The following is a 25,055-nucleotide window of genomic DNA, read 5'->3' on the forward strand; positions in this document are numbered from 1 at the left end:
ATAGAAACTCATAGAATCTCATAGAAACTCATAGAAACACAGAATCTCATAAAAACTCATAGAAGGACATAGAAACACATAGAAAGTCATAGAAACACATAGAAAGTCATAGAAACACATAGAAAGACAGAAACTCATAGAAAGACAGAAACTCATAGAAAGACATAAACTCATAGAAAGACATAGAAACTCATAGAAAGTCATAGAAACTCATAGAAAGTCATAGAAACGCGTAGAAAGACATAGAAGGTCATAGAAACACATAGAAAGACATAGAAACTCATAGAAAGTCATAGAAACACATAGAAAGTCATAGAAACACATAGAAAGACATAGAAACTCATAGAAACTCATAGAAAGTCATAGAAACACATAGAAAGACATAAAAAGTCATAGAAACACATAGAAAGGCATAGAAACTCATAGAAACTCATAGAAAGTCATAGAAAGTCATAGAAACACATAGAAAGACATAGAAAATCATAGAAACACATAGAAAGAGATAGAAACACATAGAAAGACATCGAAAAACATAGAAACTCATAGAAACACATAGAAAGTCATAGAAAAACATAGAAAGTCATAGAAAAGCATAGAAAGACAGAATCTCATAGAAACTCATAGAAACACAGAATCTCATAGAAACACAGAATCTCATAGAAACTCATAGAATCTCATAAAAACTCATAGAAGGACATAGAAAGACATAGAAAGACAGAAACTCATAGAAACACAGAAACTCATAGAAAGACATAGAAAATCCTAGAAAGACATAGAAACACATAGAAACACAGAAACTCATAGAAACACAATCTCATAGAAACTCATAGAAGGGCATAGAAGGACATAGAAACACATAGAAACACATAGAAAGACATAGAAACACAGAAACTCATAGAAACTCATAGAAACACATAGAAAGACATAGAAAGACATAGAAACACATAGAAAGACATAGAAACACATAGAAAGACATAGAAACACATAGAAAGACATAGAAACACATAGAAAGACATAGAAAGACATAGAAAGACATAGAAACACATAGAAAGACATAGAAAATCATAGAAACACATAGAATGACATAGAAACACAGAAAGACATAGAAAGACATAGAAAGACATAGAAAAACATAGAAACACATAGAAACACATAGAAAGACATAGAAAGACATAGAAAATCATAGAAACACAGAATGACATAGAAACACATAGAAAGACATAGAAAAACATAGAAAAACATAGAAACTCATAGAAACACAGAAACACATAGAAACACATAGAAAGTCATAGAAACACATAGAAACACAGAAAGTCATAGAAACACATAGAAACTCATAGAAACACATAGAAAGACATAGAAACTCATAGAAACACAGAATATCATAGAAACTCATAGAAACGCATATAATCTCATAAAAACTCATAGAAGGACATAGAAACACATAGAAAGTCATAGAAACGCATAGAAACACATAGAAAGTCATAGAAACACATAGAAACACAGAAACTCATAGAAACTCATAGAAACACACAGAAACACAGAAACACATAGAAAGACATAGAAAGACATAGAAACTCATAGAAACACATAGAAACACAAACTCATAGAAACACATAGAAAGACATAGAAAAACATAGAAAAACATAGAAAGAGATAGAAACACATAGAAAGACATCGAAAAACATAGAAACTCATAGAAACACTTAGATAGACATAGAAACTCATAGAAAGTCATAGAAACACATAGAAAGACATAGAAACACATAGAAAGACATAGAAAATCCTAGAAAGACATAGAAAGACATAGAAACACATAGAAAGACAGAAACTCATAGAAACACATAATCTCATAGAAACTCATAGAAGGACATAGAAGGACATAGAAACACATAGAAACACATAGAAAGACATAGAAAGACAGAAACACAGAAACTCATAGAAACACATAGAAAGACATAGAAAGACATAGAAAATCATAGAAACACAGAATGACATAGAAACACATAGAAAGACATAGAAAAACATAGAAAAACATAGAAACTCATAGAAACACATAGAAACACAGAAAGTCATAGAAAGTCAGAGAAACACATAGATAGTCATAGAAACACATAGAAAGTCATAGAAACACATAGAAAGTCATAGAAAAACATAGAAAGACATAGAAACTCATAGAAACACAGAATCTCATAAAAACTCATAGAAGGACATAGAAACACATAGAAAGTCATAGAAACGCATAGAAACGCATAGAAACACATAGAAAGTCATAGAAACTCATAGAAACGCATAGAAACGCATAGAAACACATAGAAAGTCATAGAAACTCATAGAAAGACATAGAAACTCATAGAAATTCTCAGAAACACATAGAAAGACATAGAAGGTCATAGAAACTCATAGAAAGACAGAAACACATAGAAAGACATAGAAACTCATAGAAACACATAGAAACTCATAGAAACACATAGAAACTCATAGAAAGTCATAGAAACACATAGAAAGACATTGAAAATCATAGAAACACATAGAAAGAGATAGAAACACATAGAAAGACATCGAAAAACATAGAAACTCATAGAAACACTTAGATAGACATAGAAACTCATAGAAAGTCATAGAAACACATAGAAAGACATAGAAACACATAGAAAGACATAGAAAATCCTAGAAAGACATAGAAAGACATAGAAACACATAGAAAGACAGAAACTCATAGAAACACATAATCTCATAGAAACTCATAGAAGGACATAGAAGGACATAGAAACACATAGAAACACATAGAAAGACATAGAAAGACAGAAACACAGAAACTCATAGAAACACATAGAAAGACATAGAAACACATAGAAACACATAGAAAGAGATAGAAACACATAGAAAGACATCGAAAAACATAGAAACTCATAGAAACACATAGAAAGTCATAGAAAAACATAGAAAGTCATAGAAAAGCATAGAAAGACAGAATCTCATAGAAACTCATAGAAACACAGAATCTCATAGAAACTCATAGAATCTCATAAAAACTCAGAAGGACATAGAAAGACATAGAAAGACAGAAACTCATAGAAACACAGAAACTCATAGAAAGACATAGAAAATCCTAGAAAGACATAGAAACACATAGAAACACAGAAACTCATAGAAACACAATCTCATAGAAACTCATAGAAGGGCATAGAAGGACATAGAAACACATAGAAACACATAGAAAGACATAGAAACACAGAAACTCATAGAAACTCATAGAAACACATAGAAAGACATAGAAAGACATAGAAACACATAGAAAGACATAGAAACACATAGAAAGACATAGAAACACATAGAAAGACATAGAAAGACATAGAAAGACATAGAAACACATAGAAAGACATAGAAAATCATAGAAACACATAGAATGACATAGAAACACAGAAAGACATAGAAAGACATAGAAAGACATAGAAAAACATAGAAACACATAGAAACACATAGAAAGACATAGAAAGACATAGAAAATCATAGAAACACAGAATGACATAGAAACACATAGAAAGACATAGAAAAACATAGAAAAACATAGAAACTCATAGAAACACAGAAACACATAGAAACACATAGAAAGTCATAGAAACACATAGAAACACAGAAAGTCATAGAAACACATAGAAACTCATAGAAACACATAGAAAGACATAGAAACTCATAGAAACACAGAATATCATAGAAACTCATAGAAACGCATATAATCTCATAAAAACTCATAGAAGGACATAGAAACACATAGAAAGTCATAGAAACGCATAGAAACACATAGAAAGTCATAGAAACGCATAGAAACACATAGAAAGTCATAGAAACACATAGAAAGACATAGAAACTCATAGAAACTCATAGAAAGTCATAGAAACGCATAGAAACACATAGAAACACATAGAAAGTCATAGAAACTCATAGAAAGACATTGAAACTCATAGAAAGACATCGAAAAACATAGAAACTCATAGAAACACATAGAAAGACATAGAAACACATAGAAAGACATCGAAAAACATAGAAACTCATAGAAACTCATAGAAACTCATAGAAACACAGAAAATCATAGAAAGACATAGAAAAACATAGAAAGACATAGAAACACAGAAACACATAGAAAGTCATGGAAAGTCATAGAAACACAGAAACACATAGAAAGTCATAGAAACGCATAGAAACACATAGAAAGTCATAGAAACACATAGAAAGACAGAAACTCATAGAAACACATAGAAACTCATAGAAAGTCATAGAAACACATAGAAAGACATAGAAAAACATAGAAACACATAGAAACTCATAGAAACTCATAGAAACATAGAAACTCATAGAAACTCATAGAAACACAAACTCATAGAAAGTCATAGAAACACATAGAAAGACATAGAAAATCCTAGAAAGACAGAAACTCATAGAAACACATAATCTCATAGAAACTCATAGAAGGACATAGAAACACATAGAAAGACATAGAAACACAAACTCATAGAAACTCATAGAAACACATAGAAAGACATAGAAACACATAGAAACACAGAAACACATAGAAAGACATAGAAAGACATAGAAACACATAGAAACTCATAGAAACACAGAAACACATAGAAAGACATAGAAAGACATAGAAAAACATAGAAAAACATAGCAACTCATAGAAACACATAGAAACACAGAAAGTCATAGAAAGTCAGAGAAACACATAGAAAGTCATAGAAACACATAGAAAGTCATAGAAAAACATAGAAAGACATAGAAACTCATAGAAACACAGAATCTCATAGAAACTCATAGAATCTCATAGAATCTCATAAAAACTCATAGAAGGACATAGAAACACATAGAAAGTCATAGAAACACATAGAAAGTCATAGAAACGCATAGAAACACAGAAAGTCATAGAAACACATAGAAAGACATAGAAACACATAGAAAGACATAGAAACTCATAGAAAGTCATAGAAACACAGAAAGTCATAGAAACGCATAGAAACACATAGAAAGTCATAGAAACGCATAGAAACACATAGAAAGTCATAGAAACACATAGAAAGTCATAGAAACACATAGAAAGACAGAAACTCATAGAAACACATAGAAACTCATAGAAAGTCATAGAAACACATAGAAAGACATAGAAAATCATAGAAACACATAGAAACACATAGAAACACATAGAAAGACATAGAAAAACATAGAAACTCATAGAAACTCAGAGAAACCCATAGAAAGACATAGAAACTCATAGAAACTCATAGAAACACATAGAAAGTCATAGAAAGTCATAGAAACACATAGAAAGTCATAGAAACACATAGAAAGTCATAGAAACACATAGAAAGTCATAGAAACACATAGAAAGTCATAGAAACACATAGAAAGTCATAGAAAAGCATAGAAAGACATAGAAACTCATAGAAACACAGAATCTCATAGAAACTCATAGAAACACAGAATCTCATAAAAACTCATAGAAGGACATAGAAAGACAGAAACACATAGAAACACATAGAAACTCATAGAAACTCATAGAAACACAGAAACTCATAGAAAGTCATAGAAACACATAGAAAGACATAGAAAATCCTAGAAAGACATAGAAACACATAGAAAGACAAACTCATAGAAACACATAGAAAGACAGAAACTCATAGAAACACATAATCTCATAGAAACTAGTAGAAGGACATAGAAACACATAGAAACACATAGAAACACAAACTCATAGAAACTCATAGAAACTCATAGAAACTCATAGAAACACATAGAAAGACATAGAAAGACATAGAAACACATAGAAACACAGAAACACATAGAAAGACATAGAAAGACATAGAAAAACATAGAAAAACATAGAAACTCATAGAAACACATAGAAACACATAGAAAGACATAGAAAAACATAGAAAAACATAGAAAAACATAGAAAAACATAGCAACTCATAGAAACACAGAAACACAGTAAGTCATAGAAAGTCAGAGAAACACATAGAAAGTCATAGAAACACATAGAAAGTCATAGAAAAACATAGAAAGACATAGAAACTCATAGAAACACAGAATCTCATAGAAACTCATAGAATCTCATAGAAACTCATAGAAACACAGAATCTCATAAAAACTCATAGAAGGACATAGAAACACATAGAAAGTCATAGAAACACATAGAAAGTCATAGAAACACATAGAAAGACAGAAACTCATAGAAAGACAGAAACTCATAGAAAGACATAAACTCATAGAAAGACATAGAAACTCATAGAAACTCATAGAAAGTCATAGAAACGCATAGAAACACATAGAAACACATAGAAAGTCATAGAAACTCATAGAAAGACATTGAAACTCATAGAAAGACATCGAAAAACATAGAAACTCATAGAAACACATAGAAAGACATAGAAACACATAGAAAGACATCGAAAAACATAGAAACTCATAGAAACTCATAGAAACTCATAGAAACACATAGAAAATCATAGAAAGACATAGAAAAACATAGAAAGACATAGAAACACAGAAACACATAGAAAGTCATGGAAAGTCATAGAAACACAGAAACACATAGAAAGTCATAGAAACGCATAGAAACACATAGAAAGTCATAGAAACACATAGAAAGACAGAAACTCATAGAAACACATAGAAACTCATAGAAAGTCATAGAAACACATAGAAAGACATAGAAAAACATAGAAACTCATAGAAACTCATAGAAACACATAGAAAGACATAGAAACTCATAGAAACACATAGAAACTCATAGAAACTCATAGAAAGTCATAGAAAGTCATAGAAACACATAGAAAGTCATAGAAACACATAGAAAGTCATAGAAAAGCATAGAAAGACATAGAAACTCATAGAAACACAGAATCTCATAGAAACTCATAGAAACACATAGAAACACAGAAACTCATAGAAAGTCATAGAAACACATAGAAAGACATAGAAAATCCTAGAAAGACATAGAAAGACATAGAAACACATAGAAAGACAGAAACTCATAGAAAGTCATAGAAACACATAGAAAGACATAGAAAATCCTAGAAAGACATAGAAACACATAGAAAGACATAAAAAGTCATAGAAACACATAGAAAGGCATAGAAACTCATAGAAACTCATAGAAAGTCATAGAAAGTCATAGAAACACATAGAAAGACATAGAAAATCATAGAAACACATAGAAAGAGATAGAAACACATAGAAAGACATCGAAAAACATAGAAACTCATAGAAACACATAGAAAGTCATAGAAAAACATAGAAAGTCATAGAAAAGCATAGAAAGACAGAATCTCATAGAAACTCATAGAAACACAGAATCTCATAGAAACACAGAATCTCATAGAAACTCATAGAATCTCATAAAAACTCATAGAAGGACATAGAAAGACATAGAAAGACAGAAACTCATAGAAACACAGAAACTCATAGAAAGACATAGAAAATCCTAGAAAGACATAGAAACACATAGAAACACAGAAACTCATAGAAACACAATCTCATAGAAACTCATAGAAGGGCATAGAAGGACATAGAAACACATAGAAACACATAGAAAGACATAGAAACACAGAAACTCATAGAAACTCATAGAAACACAGAAAGACATAGAAAGACATAGAAACACATAGAAAGACATAGAAACACATAGAAAGACATAGAAACACATAGAAAGACATAGAAACACATAGAAAGACATAGAAAGACATAGAAACACATAGAAAGACATAGAAAATCATAGAAACACATAGAATGACATAGAAACACAGAAAGACATAGAAAGACATAGAAAGACATAGAAAAACATAGAAACACATAGAAACACATAGAAAGACATAGAAAGACATAGAAAATCATAGAAACACAGAATGACATAGAAACACATAGAAAGACATAGAAAAACATAGAAAAACATAGAAACTCATAGAAACACAGAAACACATAGAAACACATAGAAAGTCATAGAAACACATAGAAACACAGAAAGTCATAGAAACACATAGAAACTCATAGAAACACATAGAAAGACATAGAAACTCATAGAAACACAGAATATCATAGAAACTCATAGAAACGCATATAATCTCATAAAAACTCATAGAAGGACATAGAAACACATAGAAAGTCATAGAAACGCATAGAAACACATAGAAAGTCATAGAAACGCATAGAAACACATAGAAAGTCATAGAAACACATAGAAAGACATAGAAACTCATAGAAACTCATAGAAAGTCATAGAAACGCATAGAAACACATAGAAACACATAGAAAGTCATAGAAACTCATAGAAAGACATTGAAACTCATAGAAAGACATCGAAAAACATAGAAACTCATAGAAACACATAGAAAGACATAGAAACACATAGAAAGACATCGAAAAACATAGAAACTCATAGAAACTCATAGAAACTCATAGAAACACATAGAAAATCATAGAAAGACATAGAAAAACATAGAAAGACATAGAAACACAGAAACACATAGAAAGTCATGGAAAGTCATAGAAACACAGAAACACATAGAAAGTCATAGAAACGCATAGAAACACATAGAAAGTCATAGAAACACATAGAAAGACAGAAACTCATAGAAACACATAGAAACTCATAGAAAGTCATAGAAACACATAGAAAGACATAGAAAAACATAGAAACTCATAGAAACTCATAGAAACACATAGAAAGACATAGAAACTCATAGAAACACATAGAAACTCATAGAAACTCATAGAAAGTCATAGAAAGTCATAGAAACACATAGAAAGTCATAGAAACACATAGAAAGTCATAGAAAAGCATAGAAAGACATAGAAACTCATAGAAACACAGAATCTCATAGAAACTCATAGAAACACATAGAAACACAGAAACTCATAGAAAGTCATAGAAACACATAGAAAGACATAGAAAATCCTAGAAAGACATAGAAAGACATAGAAACACATAGAAAGACAGAAACTCATAGAAAGTCATAGAAACACATAGAAAGACATAGAAAATCCTAGAAAGACATAGAAACACATAGAAAGACAGAAACTCATAGAAACACATAATCTCATAGAAACTCATAGAAGGACATAGAAACACATAGAAACACATAGAAACACATAGAAACACATAGAAACACATAGAAACACAGAAACTCATAGAAACTTATAGAAACACACAGAAACACAGAAACACATAGAAAGACATAGAAAGACATAGAAACTCATAGAAACACATAGAAACACAAACTCATAGAAACACATAGAAAGACATAGAAAAACATAGAAAAACATAGAAAAACATAGAAACTCATAGAAACACATAGAAACACAGAAAGTCATAGAAAGTCAGAGAAACACATAGATAGTCATAGAAACACATAGAAAGTCATAGAAACACATAGAAAGTCATAGAAAAACATAGAAAGACATAGAAACTCATAGAAACACAGAATCTCATAAAAACTCATAGAAGGACATAGAAACACATAGAAAGTCATAGAAACGCATAGAAACGCATAGAAACACATAGAAAGTCATAGAAACTCATAGAAAGACATAGAAACTCATAGAAATTCATAGAAACGCGTAGAAAGACATAGAAGGTCATAGAAACTCATAGAAAGACAGAAACACATAGAAAGACATAGAAACTCATAGAAACACATAGAAACTCATAGAAACACATAGAAACTCATAGAAAGTCATAGAAACACATAGAAAGACATTGAAAATCATAGAAACACATAGAAAGAGATAGAAACACATAGAAAGACATCGAAAAACATAGAAACTCATAGAAACACTTAGATAGACATAGAAACTCATAGAAAGTCATAGAAACACATAGAAAGACATAGAAACACATAGAAAGACATAGAAAATCCTAGAAAGACATAGAAAGACATAGAAACACATAGAAAGACAGAAACTCATAGAAACACATAATCTCATAGAAACTCATAGAAGGACATAGAAGGACATAGAAACACATAGAAACACATAGAAAGACATAGAAAGACAGAAACACAGAAACTCATAGAAACACATAGAAAGACATAGAAACACATAGAAACACATGGAAACTCATAGAAACACATAGAAAGACAGAAACACATGGAAACTCATAGAAACACATAGAAAGACATAGAAACTCATAGAAAGGCATAGAAACACATAGAAAGACATAGAAACACATAGAAAGACATAGAAACACATAGAAAGACATAGAAACACATAGAAAGACATAGAAACACATAGAAAGACATAGAAACACATAGAAAGACATAGAAACACATAGAAAGACATAGAAACACATGGAAACTCATAGAAACACATAGAAACACAAACTCATAGAAACACATAGAAAGATATAGAAACTCATAGAAACTCATAGAAACACATAGAAACACATAGAAACACATAGAAACACATAGAAACACATAGAAACAAATAGAAACACAGAAACTCATAGAAACACATAGAAAGTCATAGAAACACATAGAAACACAGAAAAACACAAAGTCATAGAAACTCATAGAAACACATAGAAAGTCATAGAAACACATAGAAAGACAGAAACCCATAGAAACACAGAAACTCATAGAAAGTCATAGAAACACATAGAAAGACATAGAAAAACATAGAAACTCATAGAAACTAATCCCCGCCGTCTCTAAATTACAACCAGCGAGATATCTCATTGGTTCTTAAAAACTCGTGCACGTCAGCGCGACGCGAATGATAACAAAAATTACGTTGTATTTTCCGACCGACTGAGGAGGGGCAGCGAAATAGCCCGGTGGCCTCCTTTTACGTCCCCCCTTGAATTTTGAAAGGGGGACTGGGACTATGGCGCGAGCGAATACTTGGGCATCTTATACATTACCTTCTCCCTAGTAAACTATAGGTATCCCTTCTTATGGTTATTGCGTTCTTTAAGGTATAATCTTGGTGGTTTATTTTGTGTTTAGGGAAGAATCTGGTTTTCGTTTAGTTTGCGAACAAGTTAGTCATCACCCGCCAATCAGCGCCTTTCACGCGCAATCAAAGAACTTTGTTTTCTATGGCTCGGTTTATCCTAAATTAAAATTTTGGGGTAAATCTATAGAAGTAATTCCAGAAGGTTTGGTCACGGTTGAACTCCCTAGTCACAAAGAAGTTTATACTTGGAATAACGTTACTTGTTGTATACACAATATCATTGTTGGAAAGTTATGGTTGGAACAGGTTCGTTTTAATTAATACACGCACGCGGCTCTTAATTAAGTCTTGTCGTTTTTGGAAGGATATGTAATATTTTTCTGTTTTTTGGGGTTTTTTTTTTCTTTTTTGGGGGGATTTTTTAGTATGGTGTGATGGAAGTTGTTTGCCATCAAAATAATTTAAAGGCTGTTTTGAATTTCAAACCAGCTGGCTGGTTTGGAAGAGATTTGCATCGAATTGAAGGATTCATTTACGATAAACAGTGAGTACTTTATGGGATTTAGAATTGGAACTTTGGAAGAGTGTTTTTTAATGTGCTTCGATCACTTTTTTCGAAAAGTAATTCCTTTTTGATCACTTTTCCATAAAGTAAATCTCTCTTGATAACTCTACGATAAGTCGATCACGTTTTCCCATTAGTACATACCCCTTGATCACTTTTTCCCATTAGTACATACCCCTTGATCACGTTTTTCCATTAGTACATACCCCTTGATCACGTTTTTCCATTAGTACATACCCCTTGATCACGTTTTTCCATTAGTACATACCCTCTGATCACTTGCTCAATAAGTAAAAATCTCCCTCGATCACTTGTTCAATAAGTAAAAATCTCCCTCGATCACTTGTTCAATAAGTAAAAATCTCCCTCGATCACTTGTTCAATAAGTAAAAATCTCCCTCGATCACTTGTTCAATAAGTAAAAATCTCCCTCGATCACTTGTCCAATAAGTAAAAACTGCCTTGATCACGTGTACAATAAGTAAAAGTCTCCCTCGATCACGTGTACAATAAGTAAAATCTCCCTCGATCACTTGTTCAATAAGTAAAAACTGCCTTGATCACTTGCTCAATAAGTAAAATCCCTTTTGGTCAGTTTTCAATAAGCAAAATCTCCTTTGATCACTTTTTCGAAAAGCACATACCCCTTGACCATTTTGTGATCATTTAAGTGACCCCTCTGACCGAATGAAAACCGTACGCGATTCTGTTTTGAATCAGGAAAAAGAAACATCGTTTTTTGTACGGCAAATGGACGGATTATATGAAATGCGCTGACCCTAGTGACGCCGAGGAATATTTTAAGACTCACAAGAACAAGGCGCAAGCGCAACCGGCACCGGCTAAAAGCGAAAGCGCCACGCCCACGGGAAGCCCGGCTCACACTTCCAGCTCACGGAAAGTAGTTTCCAAGTTAAATAACTTCACGCGACAGCTAACTGGCGGAGGAAGTCAATCGGTTGATAGCGCCATCGGACCACCGAACCTTGATTTGGAGGGATCGGAAATTCCCAAAAGTGATTCTGCCTTCTCCTTAGACATTCCCAATTCCGAATCCATCTGGGTTGCCATTCCACGACCCGAATACTCGCCCGAAGTAAGTTGTTTTTTAATTTTCAAGTACGCGTTGCCCGTCAGCCCGTCGGGATGAATTTTTTATAACTTTTCACGCGGACATTATTCCATAAAGAAGGGTTTTTAAGTTTTTGGCCGCCATTTAAAAAGATGGCAACAAATCGAACCCGAAAGACCATTCAGCCCGTCTATAGGTTAAAGGAAACCAGTGTACTAAATATTCGCGAAATCGGTTGAAACGCGCGGACTTTGTTGCATAGAGAAGATTTTTTACATTTCTGGGCGCCATTTTTTAAGATGGCGGCGGACTGGAAAAAATCTTTCTTAGTACGCGCCTACTACTTATGAGTAACGTTCCTGCAAATATTCAGCCTTCTAGGGCAAGCGGTTTGGGCTGGGCGTTGATTATCAATCAGTCTGTTAGGGCTTGATATTTAGGCTTAGCGTCCCATAGAAAAAGCATGGGTTTTTGGGTGGTCCACTAAATCGTATTACTTAAAAACTACAGAGAAGTTACGTTTCGGAATACTTTTATATTAACAAGCAACTATTCAGGGTGTGCCTTTTCTAACTTTTATCAAAAACAATTAAGTCTAAGTATTTAAATTTAATTAATTTGTATTATCCCATGATTTCAACTCGATACATTGTTTTATAGCCACTCCAGCTAGGCCTACTCATAGAGTCGTAATTGAGTTCGAAAAGCGCGATGTGCTCGTAAAAACACGAAGAACTGCTTTCTTTCATTGTTATCAGTACTATCATTTCACGATATTTGCCATGGCTTTGAACGAATTCAAGCCGGGCATGGAGCAATATCTTCCTCGGACGGACTCCCGTTTACGTCCTGACATTCGTAAATTAGAGGAAGGAGATCTGGCTGGTGCTGCTTTTGAAAAGAACAGACTGGAAGAGAAGCAACGGGAAGTACGCAAACAGCGCAAGAAGGGCAAGGAATCTTGGGAACCACTGTAAGTACTCTTTATATTATTTTTTTGATTTTTGGGTGCTGTGTGGTTCCTAGCATGCAATCCACGCTATGGTGTAATGAATTACAATGTTGAGATTGAGATTGCGTTGATTTTTGAGGCTTTTTTTGACTGTTGTTTGCAAAATTGATTGACAATGTGTCATTTTGCGGATTTTTTGGTTATTGCTTTAAAATTAGAGGTAATTGGTTTATTTTGGGATGTAAAGTGCTTACAGCATTGCATTTGCCAAATATATAGCGATTTCAATGTTGGTATATGAAAGTAGTTCACTTTACACGTGTTTTTTTTTAATAATAGTATCATGTTTTGTAACTCATGTTGATTGCACTTACGCACACATGGTAGCTTAAAATTCAGTTCTTTGGTACTATTTTGCAATCGAAGTTATACTGGCAACCATATAGTTTTTGTTACACTTTTGCACATATGGTAACTAATTTGCACGATGTACTTACACGAATGCCTTGTTTTCACGTACAAGTTGAATTTTAACGGAGTTTTATATTACAAATCTGATTAAATTCAATTGACTCGGGCTTTCACATTTTGGTAACATGTTACAGAATTGCACATTGTGTTGCAGTTAAAATTCTGTTGCAATTCAGTTGGCTTGCTCTCGCACATTTTAGTAACATGTTACCCCAATTAAACATTCCGTTTTGCCATGCAATGCAGTTAAAATTCTGTTGGCTTTCGCTCGCACATTTTAGTAACATCTTACCCCAAATACACATTGCGCTTTATCATACAATGCAGTTGCAATTCAGTTGGCTTGCGCTCGCACATTTTAGCATCAAGTTACCTCAATTACACATTACATTTTATCATGCATGCAATTCAGTTAAAATTCAATACATGAAACCAGAAAAACCCTTATTTTATCTTTTCCAAAAAACCCAACTTATTTCCGAACACTTCAGTTGGTTTCATTTGGGCAAACACGCTCATGCCAAAGAGGAAGTCTGGCTTTTCCGTGGTTCCTATTGGAAACGCGATTATTCCAAATGCGAGGATATATTTTGATGCAACTATACCGCAACTACGCTCTCTTAACATCAGGGAAATTGCTCATTACGTAATAAAAAAACAAAACAAATACAAATTACACCCAAAATCATTCCACCAAACAAATTGAGATGAAAGATAAACAACCAATTATATCAAATTAAATGTTCGCACTGGCCTATGGAAACAAAAGATAATAATACAAATACACCACACACACATACCCTTCGTACTACGTAAACAAACAAACAAACCAACAAATTCAAGAATAAATAAATGCGTGTTGTTGTCATAAATGTAATTAAAACAAAATACCCCCCTCGTAATTAAGCTGTGCGTGCTAACGAAGTATACAACCAAGGAACCAATTTTTACTAAGTTTTTAGCAGACCAATAATAACACTCTCCAAAAACCAATTTTTAATACATCGTAATTAACAACATTTTATTTTTGCTACCCAGTGAGTGAATTAGTAAACTAATTAAGCAATAGTAATGTTAGTTAGGGCCTACTTATACCGTCTAAACTGACTGTCGTTGTAATATTACACATAACATAACATACCGTACTCCCAAGATGTCTTAATAACAATGATCGTTAATTAATATTAATTAACTTATAGGGAAATGTAATTTAATGTAATTGTACGTTCAGTGAAGGCGAATGAAATTTAGCCTAAGATATTATTTATTTCTAATTTTATGTTAACAAAATTCGGGGGGGGGGGGGAATTCAATAAATTTATCTTAATTATGACGTCATTGAACAGGTAAAACGTCACATGCTCAGTTTTGGCAGTTGGCGACTTGGCGGTCATGTTTGGTACCGTTTTGGTTGGTTCTATGGGCAGGCTGGGAAATAGCACACTTCCTCTGGTCCAAAACCAGTTTATTAATTGCTTGGACTAGTTTTTTAATTCAAGAAGTGGGGGTTACTGGTCCTCGGGACCAGTTTATTAATTGCAAATCTATTGGAGAGCAAAGGCTGGGACCAGTCCGGAGACCAGTAAATGATTTCAGACACTAGGGGGTCACTGGTCCAAAGGACTAGTTTAAAAAATATCCTTATTTCCCAGCCTGTCTATGGGATGGGTGACGTCGCACTAAAGCTTCTGAGATAGCTTTATTATTAGGCCTAGTAGCCGGGGAGTTGAATCATTTTTGCTGTCAAACCATGCATTATTACCGCTAGATGGCGCCATGGGAGCTAAAATTTCACAACACGGGCAAATAGCATGGGTGACGTCACAGTTAGGCTTCTGAGATAGCTTTATTATTAGGTCTAATAGGGGGAGTTGAATCATTTTTGCTGTCAAACCATGCATTATTACCCCTAGATGGCGCCATGGGAGCTAAAATTTCACAACACTTTAAAGTTAGTCGTGGACTCGTGATGGGAGTTGCTAGTCCTCTTTAGGATTACAAAGTCCATGCTTCTACGCCCTGTAATGTTAGTTCACGATCAAACCATGCATTGATCGTCTATAGATGGCGCCCCTAGTCTGATATTTTCAAACTGAAAAGTTTCGTTTCGTTTCGTTTCACTTGCACTTTAAAATATCTTATGCTAGAGTTTAATTCGCCTTCTTGAGAAAATAAGATGTTAAGTGGGTCGATAATAACTTGATATTGCGACGGAATCATGTTCAGTGTGTTTAGTCGAATGAATTTAGAAAATAGAGAAGAAATAAGCTATATATAATACAAAACAAGGTGCTTTGAATAATAAAATATATATATAATATAAAATATTAAATAATAATCATAATGCCCAGGCTGACAGGCAATAACTCAAAATATCCAAAAAAAAAAATTTAATATGCCGAAAAGTATTATCAAGAGTAGATGAAAAATAGTGTGCAGGCTCATCTGGCTGAACAAAGTGGGCGGGGTCTATACTCTTGTCGCGTTCAGACTCAGTTAATCAAGACTGCTTTTTGCCTATTAGATTTAACATTGCGTATTCATACGCCTTTGCTTCCTGAGTCTCCCAAACAACACACGGTTTTAAACATATCTCGCGTAAAAATAAGGCGGATACATACCATGACGTTAGTTAAGCCCCTCCCCTTTAATTTTGTTAGAACCAATTTAAATTATTAAATTTTGCAGAAATAATAAATTGTAATCGCAAGGTATTATGGGTGTGTTTACTGAACAATGATCATTCTGCGATTTGACCTAACTAATTTAACACTCTCTAATTTTAATCTGCTCTTGATAATACCATACAGTTAACTGGAGTTTGCTGCCTAGAATTATTATTTTTAATTAATTTTAAGTTCCTAAATTGCAGTAAAAATTAAATAATTAAATACTCAAATGGGAATTTAGAAAACCGTAAAAAGCTGAAGAAGAAATAGACTACAAAAGATATATATATAATAGAGTTTATGTAACATAAATTGTATATAATTTATAAATTATATAGAACAATTTACCTGACTGACAAATAGTATAGTGCCATTATATTAATATTAATATTAACCTGAAACCGCTGCACCAATTATTATAAACATGAGGCAAAAACAATGTTAGTCCAACAACAAAAAAACGACAAAATCATATTAAGTATTAACATTGAAATAAAACAGAGTTTTAAATGTGCTATAAAAAAATATCGTATAAATTTTAAAGTAGCAAACAAGACGTCGCGTAAAGGTTTGGTTTGTTGGTCGGAGGACAGCCGGAGATTTGGATGAGATAGTTGCGTTCGCACTGGCCGTAAGTGTATGGTATAAGTAAGTGAAAATCGGAGAACTTCGATGTTTTACTCTGATAATTGAGTCTAATTGAAGGTCATCTTTCCTTGTGGTCATTGCTAATTTGCTTAATTACTCGAGCCCTAATTGTTGTAGCCCCAATTATTGGGTATCGTTGGAAAGGGGATGAATAGGACTATCAAATACTCAAAGGACTTTCTCGTATCTCTTATAGAACCAGAGTTAAAGGATGTGGTGTAAATGTTAATCCTTTGGAGAGGACGTTTAGGAACATTTGCTTAATTAATTACTCGCGCCCTAATTGTTGTAATCCCAAGTACTGGGTATCATTTGAAAGGGAATTAATTGGACTATCACATACTCAAAGGACTTTCCCGTATCTCTTATAGAACCAGAGTTAAAAGATGTGGTGTAAATGTTAATCCTTTGGAGAGGACGTTTACGGACATTTTGCTTAATTACTCGAGCCCTAATTGTTGTAACCCCAAGCATTGCGTATCATTGGAAAGTGAATTAATAGGACTATCACATACTCAAAGGACTTTCACGTATCTCTTATAGAACCAGAGTTAAAAGATGTGGTGTAAATGTTAATCTTTTGGAGAGGACGTTTAGGAACATTTTTCTTAATTACTCGCGCCCTAATTGTTGTAATCCCAAGTATTAGGTATCATTATAAAGGAAAAGAGTAGGACTAAGATGTAATCTCATAAACCATGGCAAAAATGGAGCGTTATTGAACATTGACTAGAACCAATTGAGAATATTTCAATATATCTAAATCCAGTATTTTAATGACTTAATAATATTATTAATGGTTGTTATATAGGAAGAGATAGTTTTTGAGGGAGGAGATTTTTTTTAAGTGACTAGTTGAGAGGTTCAGGGAATTTATTTTTATTTTTTATATTTTAACCCCCTATCTGAGAAAGTGGCGACTTTTGTAGAATGATTAAACTCTCTTTTCCCCAATATTAGGCTAGGACGGATGACGAAAAAAGTGACCCCACCCATTAATAATGGCCAAAAAAGCAATTTTTTTGCGGCGACTCGAAGCAGCAGCGGCATCAGCAGCATCGGACTGGAGTTGTTCGATCATCGCTGCATTTTGAAATTAACATTCTTCCTTGCCTTTCAGAGAGGGCGACACACCGATTTTCAGCTTAGCGCGCGATCAACTGTTTTAACCTCCCAAGAAAATCCAATGGTTTCGGGGTTTATTGGTCTGATTGTGACGGCTGGGTGGTTGTAGATACAGGAAAGTGAGGTCGCAACAATTTGTGCTGGTACAAGTCATAAGGTTTGCCCAAGCACTCGCGTGTAGCTATTATCATAAGTTTATGAGATATTTTCCATAAGTATGACGCTTCCTATACTTCGTTATCCTAGAGAGTTACAGCTCGAACCAGTTCGAGAACGACAAGCTAGAATTGAATGACTACACTCGGTGGTCAATTTTGCAGGACTTCCATCTAGGTCCTATTTAGTCTGCATTACTAAGCCTTTGACAGCAGCGCCTCACCAGGCGTCTCTTTACGAGAATCTATAACCTACCACACTCACTTCATTCATGACAAGCTCCAGTTTGTAACCATTGACAAACTTATGGCCAACATATCTTATGAACTTATGCTCATATTCATAGGCAAGTTTTATTACCCCTAGTATAATACTTAAGTTGGAATTACACCTCAACAACCTCACTTTTTTGGTAATAGATTATAACGGGTAGTGAATAGCCTGGCGCACCTTGTTTCCAATCCTCGACATCCCTTCCATGTAATAGGTCTAATAAACCTTAGCGAAAATAAATTCGTAGATTAAATTTTTAATAGGGGGAAAAGGGATTTATATTTAGCTTATCTCGTATAAACTTATATTTTTTTGGACAGTATTTCAATAGTTTAATTATATAAATTTTCTCTCCATGGATGCCAAAATTAATTGAACTTAACTTACGATTACTTTGGTTTGGGGTAAAAAGAAATATTTTTTTTTTTTGGAAGAAAATTATTTTTACCCCTAAAATTAGCCCTGTTCCTTTTTTGCTTGCTGGGTTTTTTTTTTTTTTTTTGACAGGGTGACGTTACGTTGGAAATTGCCATGTCGCTTCTGGGCACATTGGGTTAGGTTTATTTAATTTTTTTTTATTTTTTTATTTAATTATAATTGGGTCCAAATTTTTATGTCCTTTTTAAGGTATTTTTGTTACCGTAGTTTTTACATTCCAAGCTATTTTATTTAATTTTTTTTCTATCTTTTTTAATTTCGGGTTCATAGTTATTAAGAGGGACAGTTGAGGTTAATTTTTTGGGCAATAGATTGGATTCGCGAATTAGTTTGTAGGGGTAAGGGGTTAGCCTTCCTTAAGATGGCCCCCACTAAGTTTTAATTGCTGATAGAGAGGTTCTAGTACGTAAACCAATTATTGAACTGAATTGAATTACCAGCAAGGAGGGGGGGTTAGTTTTTATTCTAGAATATCAAGGTCATTCTGAGTTTGATTTTAGTAATCGAGCTTGGGAGGTAAAAAAGGATTTATGGGTATTTTTCAGGTATATCAAGGTTATTTTGAAGAAATTAATGAATTCATTTCAGAATAAACATTTTAAAAGTAGATTATGTATTATCCCTAAGCTCGCTGCATAATTTATGCTAATTTGGTCGGAAATGTTATTACAAAGTTCATAGTTCATAATTTTCAAAACTGAATTTACGAACTGTGATTTTATGAATATTTTCCAGTATATTTTCCGGTATAAGGCGTATATTGTATTACCTTAATTATTCGTAATTATTTGAGCAATTATCTCAAATTAAATTTAAATTTTTCAATAGTTTCTTTTGTATTTTATTGTGAAAGGGTATTTTCCCGGTCTCTCCCTCTCTCTTTTATCCTTGTTACCCTAGAAGAATTATGGCGAGATTTTCGTATAAAAAAATTACCCAAAGAATAAAAACTGGGAAAATAAAATGGCCACGAACGCCCAATTAACCCCGGCGCTAACCCTAAAACTGGCTCCCTTTCGTTGCCTTATTTAAAGTGATACTTCAAGGATGATGCGTCATCTGAGGGAAATCGACACTCTAACTCTGGAACGACTCAGGTCCAGAGGGAAGCTAGAAATGGGGGTGAAATACTCGGAAAAATGGCAGGCGGTCTCCGTCAGACGAATCAGAAGGACCGCCTGTCACGTTTCCGTGTATTCCTCCACCATTTTCTAGCTTCCACTAATTACGCATCTTGATATCTATGAAGGGGAAGCCGTAGTTCTAAAATCCATGTAGACGACGGAGTACAATCTTTAAGTATACCTTTATGGTATGATAGTAATCGCGTATTTCTACCCAACACGTATGGTTCCATAAAGGTCCACCTTATAATGAGGCCGCGAAATTAGTCAGGAGGTGGAGAAGGTATATTTCCTTTCAAGTGGACCACAATCTTCTCTTGGTTTGTGTGTATCTTTGGTTGGCTTCCCTTTTGTTCACCAGCATTAAATGAATAACGGTTATTGGGCAACACCCCCGCGTTTTTCAACTGAATAAATTGTTCCCCCATTATTATTATTATTATTTTAAAGGATGTAGGCCTAGACTATGGGAGAAAGAAGACCCTGGGAGACTAGCTGGTATAGACGAGCGAGTGATCATGTTTGTTTTAAGACTTGAAGAAAGAGTTCTTAATTAACCCTATTCTAAAAGATCATTTAGTCTGGGGAAGAAGTGATATCTATAGTTTATTAGGGAGAAGGTATAAATTCACCGCACATTTCCAGCTCTTTATCTCCAGTCCAAACGAATAGTAGGTCCGGACTCAGTTAATCCCCACCGCCTCTAAATTACAACCAGCATGCATCTCATTGGTTCTTGAAAACTCGTGCACGTCAGCGCGACGCGAATGATAACGAAAATTACTTGAGGAGAGGCAACGAAATAGCCCGGCCTCCTTTTACGTCCCCCCTTGTATTTTGAAAGGGGGGACTGGGACTATGGCGCGCGAATACTTAGGCATCTTATACCTTCTCCCTAATAAAATAGATATCGCTTCTTGAAATGGGGCTAAAATAGAACCAGGAGTTTGAGCATGCACCACTGTCCATTTGAAGCTTTAACCCTTAATCTTTTCTAGTAGACTAAATATTCAAATTACATTTTAACAATTAACGTAAGTTAATATAAATTGTAGTAAAATTTGAATCGGTAACACATCTCTAAAAGTGTTACAATTAACATAATCTTGAAATAAATACTCGCCTATTAAGTTCTAAAGTTTGCTTCACCCATTTTTCTTTAAATGTGGCAAAGATTAAAGACGAGCCTAAGAAATATATTGTGTATCGGGCGGGTGAGAAATTATATAAAAGAGCCGGTGTGCGGTGGTGTGCTCTTCTCTATTGGTGTGTGCATGGTTGAGTTAAGGTCGTCTCGTTTCCGAAGAAAGGTCAAGTTGTAAACACCCGGTTATCTGGCTGCGTGGCGTCCTCCCGCTCCGCGCTCCTAGTTAGAAAACTAAGGCCTCCGCAAGCGCATTAAGAATTGGGCGTTTCTCCCTTTTTCCGACTAAGAAATCTTTCTTTTTTTAAAAACCTAACTCCTCTTTTCTTGGGTATACCAAGTTCTGCTCCCTCGAAGCCAGAAAAAGTGATTCAACGAACGAACGCGCCCATAGTAGCTCATCATCCTGGAACGTCTAACCAAAAATCTTCACAAACAAGAAGAATTTATTCGAACGGAGTTGTTAGGAGTAATAGACCCTATTCGAAAGGGTGCTGTGGACACAAAGACAGTCCTTTGCTTGAAGCTATGTCTAAGTCTAACGCCTTGTTGTCCACAAGAAATTTAGGTAGTCAAACATCAGAAGCTATTTTAGCTTCTACCTTTGAAAGGGTCAATTTCAAATCTATTTTGATTTAAAGATATCTAGGTCGAAATCTCTCCTTTATGAATTCTCCTTGTTTTTGGTTGTAAAGGAATACGCCTTTCCACGGCACTTGGGCACCTCCGTGTCCCTCGATATAGGAGCAATTTAATAATATACTTGTCTATAAGATACTTGCCATAGTAGACTATTTACGGGTTAGCTTAGCTATTTGAAGACATCAATGGGGTAGTACTAGCACTTGTATCTTTCGAAATTTAGTAGTTTCCTACCATTATAAAAATGAATTCAGGTAATATAAGGTAGTGGTTTTCTAAACCACACTGTATAAGATCCTCTTCGATAGCTAGAATTTATGCTTAGTCATAACAGAAGTTAAGTAATCGAAGTAAACATGTTCTGGAGTATTTCCTCAACCAACCTTATCAGGAAGGGAGTAGAGGGTCCCGGAGAAGTCCGCCATTAACGGGAAGGCCCCAAGATAAAACTGGTGTCGCGTTCAGTGAATGGGATTGATCAGAATAACCGACATATGAAACCCTCACCCATGTCTTCTTCCACCAAAAAACAATAAAGTACTTCATGTAACACGCTTTTGATTTGAAAGCCTAGCTATGGTACACTAGTCATTTCCCGGTAAATCTCAGAGCGCGCGCGCGTGTTTGACCTTTCCGTTGGCCTCTGCTACACCCAAAAATTTCCCTCGTAACTTTGACACAAACCAAATAATGTCGAGGCTGCTCCTCTTAAGTTTAAAACGGATAAGGAAGGCCCGTTCCTATAGTAATATATAGAATGTTTTTGGGTGCGTTTAAGTTGACCCATCCTATTTTTTTCAGTCCTGGGTTACAAATCTAATTTCACCCAACATTCCACCCGTGGTGGGTGGGTGGACTAGAGTCTGTCTGTAGGCAACCAAATCCAATAAATTGCTAGGCCTACTTTATATCAAAGTATTGAGATTTAATTGGCGAGTCGAATTGAAACAATTCCATCAAATTAAAATTGGAGGAGATAAAAATGTAATTTTTGCTTTTGAACACCTTCATATTTTACCCGAAGCCTTTTTTGGGCACGAACCTAATACTTAAAATAACATTAAGTGTTATGACAAGGATCGCCGCGCGCTAACTTCTCTCCCATTAGAAAACCATGTTTAGCGGCTAAAAAGTGTAAGATCTTTGAACGTAATTCGACATAATTGAGTCTGCAAAACGAACGTCTTCTCCTCCGACACTTTAACCAACCCAAAGACGGTGGTTGGTTTTCTTCTTCAATCTAAGTGTTAGCATAAGTTCGTGAGATTTGTTCATTACATAAGTTTGTTAATCTCTGGTAACTTAGAAACTGGAGCTTGTCATGAAGTGAGTGAGTGAGGTAGGTCATAGATTCAGGGTAAAGCGGAGGAGGCCTTGTGACTGGGGCGCTGTCAAAGGCTTAGTTATACCGGTAATACAGACTAAATAGCCTAGGAAGATGGAAGTTACGCAAAATTAACCACCGAGTGTAGGACTTCAATTCTGGCTTGTCGTTCTCGAGCTGTAAGTCTCTCAGTATTTAGCATTACGAAGTTTAGGAAGTGTCATACTTATGGAAGGAACATATCACTTATAAACTTATGGTATTATTAACGTATGCTCTGTCCCCTCAATATATCTAATAAGAATTTCAAACTCTTTGATTTTGGGGACACCAGGAAATTAAATTTGGCCACCTCTTTATACGATGGAATAAAATTTTTTTTTATTGATAATTAAATTTTTATTTTGCGACATTTTTTTTTCAATTACCCCTTACGTTGGTTAGGCCTTTTTTATAAGGAGTTAATTTGGAGTTTTTGGATACCAACCCACTTTTTAAAGTGCCGGGACGAATGTGATGGGGTGGAAAAACGATTAAATACGGTACTTTAAAGGGAGGGTGAACTACAGAGCAAAATTAAGCTACCTGTCGTTGATTTTTCGCGCTAATTACAAATACAAATAGAAGTAACGGGAAGTAATTATGAAGCGCGTAGGTGTATGAAAATCACGTGATTCGAGTTACCTCTGAGGTAACGTACGAGAAAGATTTATACTTCTTGAATGTTTTACTGTGCATATAGGTCTTATCAGGAGTTAACAACTACTAAAGCTAATAGTGTCACTCTTCACTCTCACTTTAAGATATAAAATAACCTGAACCCCCGTTTTTTATTAACTATTTTGACACGGTAGGAATATTAATTACATTCGTTTTAAAATGGTAATTTTCCCTGTAATATAAAAATTCTGTTTTTTTTTTATAGATAAATTAGACGTAATTTCAAAGGGATATTGAATCTAAATTACTAATTCTTTTTGTCGTTTAATTGTAAATGCAAAGCAGGGGAGACTGAAAACAAGGGGGAAGAGACTTCAGTAAACCCCAAAAACTAAATGAACATGCAGTAATAGTTCAAATTATTCGTCCTAAGTTGGCCCGAGTTATGACATAATGATGGACAATGTTTTGATAAAATTAAATTGCTCCTTGCAGCCATGAGTTATGAATTTTTCTTAAAATTAACTGAGTGTAATTTTTAAAGAAGGATGGTATTTTTAAATGGTTCATCTGATGGATGACTTCCGAATTTGGAAATTTTTAAAATTTTTAATTTAATTTTGATTGCTTGCTTGCTTTGGGAGGCGCCTTAAATATATACTATATGTCCCTCCTTGCTGTATACTTAGAGAAAACTCGCATAGTATTAGTACTTATCATAGGAAAGTACGCAAAGGAAAACTTGAACAACATGTAAACATCATACAGGGCACTACGAAAGGCTTATATATGCATCTGATGTTAGTAATATTATTTATGAAACAAATTCTCGTGCAAAATAATTT

General features: G+C 34.2%; 1 protein-coding gene across 2 annotated transcripts in view; it reads left to right on the forward strand.

Annotated features, from left to right (window-relative positions):
- The window catches only part of LOC149654705 (oxysterol-binding protein-related protein 1-like), a 169,354-nt gene extending 152,399 nt beyond the window's left edge, over positions 1-16,955 (forward strand). Inside the window, exons 16-20 of one of the 2 annotated variants that reach the window (XM_089846307.1) lie at positions 10,998-11,253; positions 11,373-11,491; positions 12,233-12,608; positions 13,343-13,557; positions 14,499-16,955. In XM_089846307.1, coding sequence (XP_089702433.1) covers positions 10,998-11,253; positions 11,373-11,491; positions 12,233-12,608; positions 13,343-13,557; positions 14,499-14,601 — 1,069 coding nt within the window. In that variant the 3' untranslated portion in view covers positions 14,602-16,955. Of the gene's footprint in view, positions 1-10,997; positions 11,254-11,372; positions 11,492-12,232; positions 12,609-13,244; positions 13,293-13,342; positions 13,558-14,498 lie in introns of those variants that run through there. The other variant, XM_089846308.1, reaches the window with a different exon arrangement.
- Positions 16,956-25,055: the final 8,100 nt, after the last annotated feature.

Source organism: Phalangium opilio, unplaced genomic scaffold, assembly GCF_054372755.1.
Source record: "Phalangium opilio isolate 3A_F unplaced genomic scaffold, DU_Popi_V2 ptg000079l_1, whole genome shotgun sequence".
Classification (NCBI taxonomy): Eukaryota; Metazoa; Arthropoda; class Arachnida; order Opiliones; family Phalangiidae; genus Phalangium; species Phalangium opilio.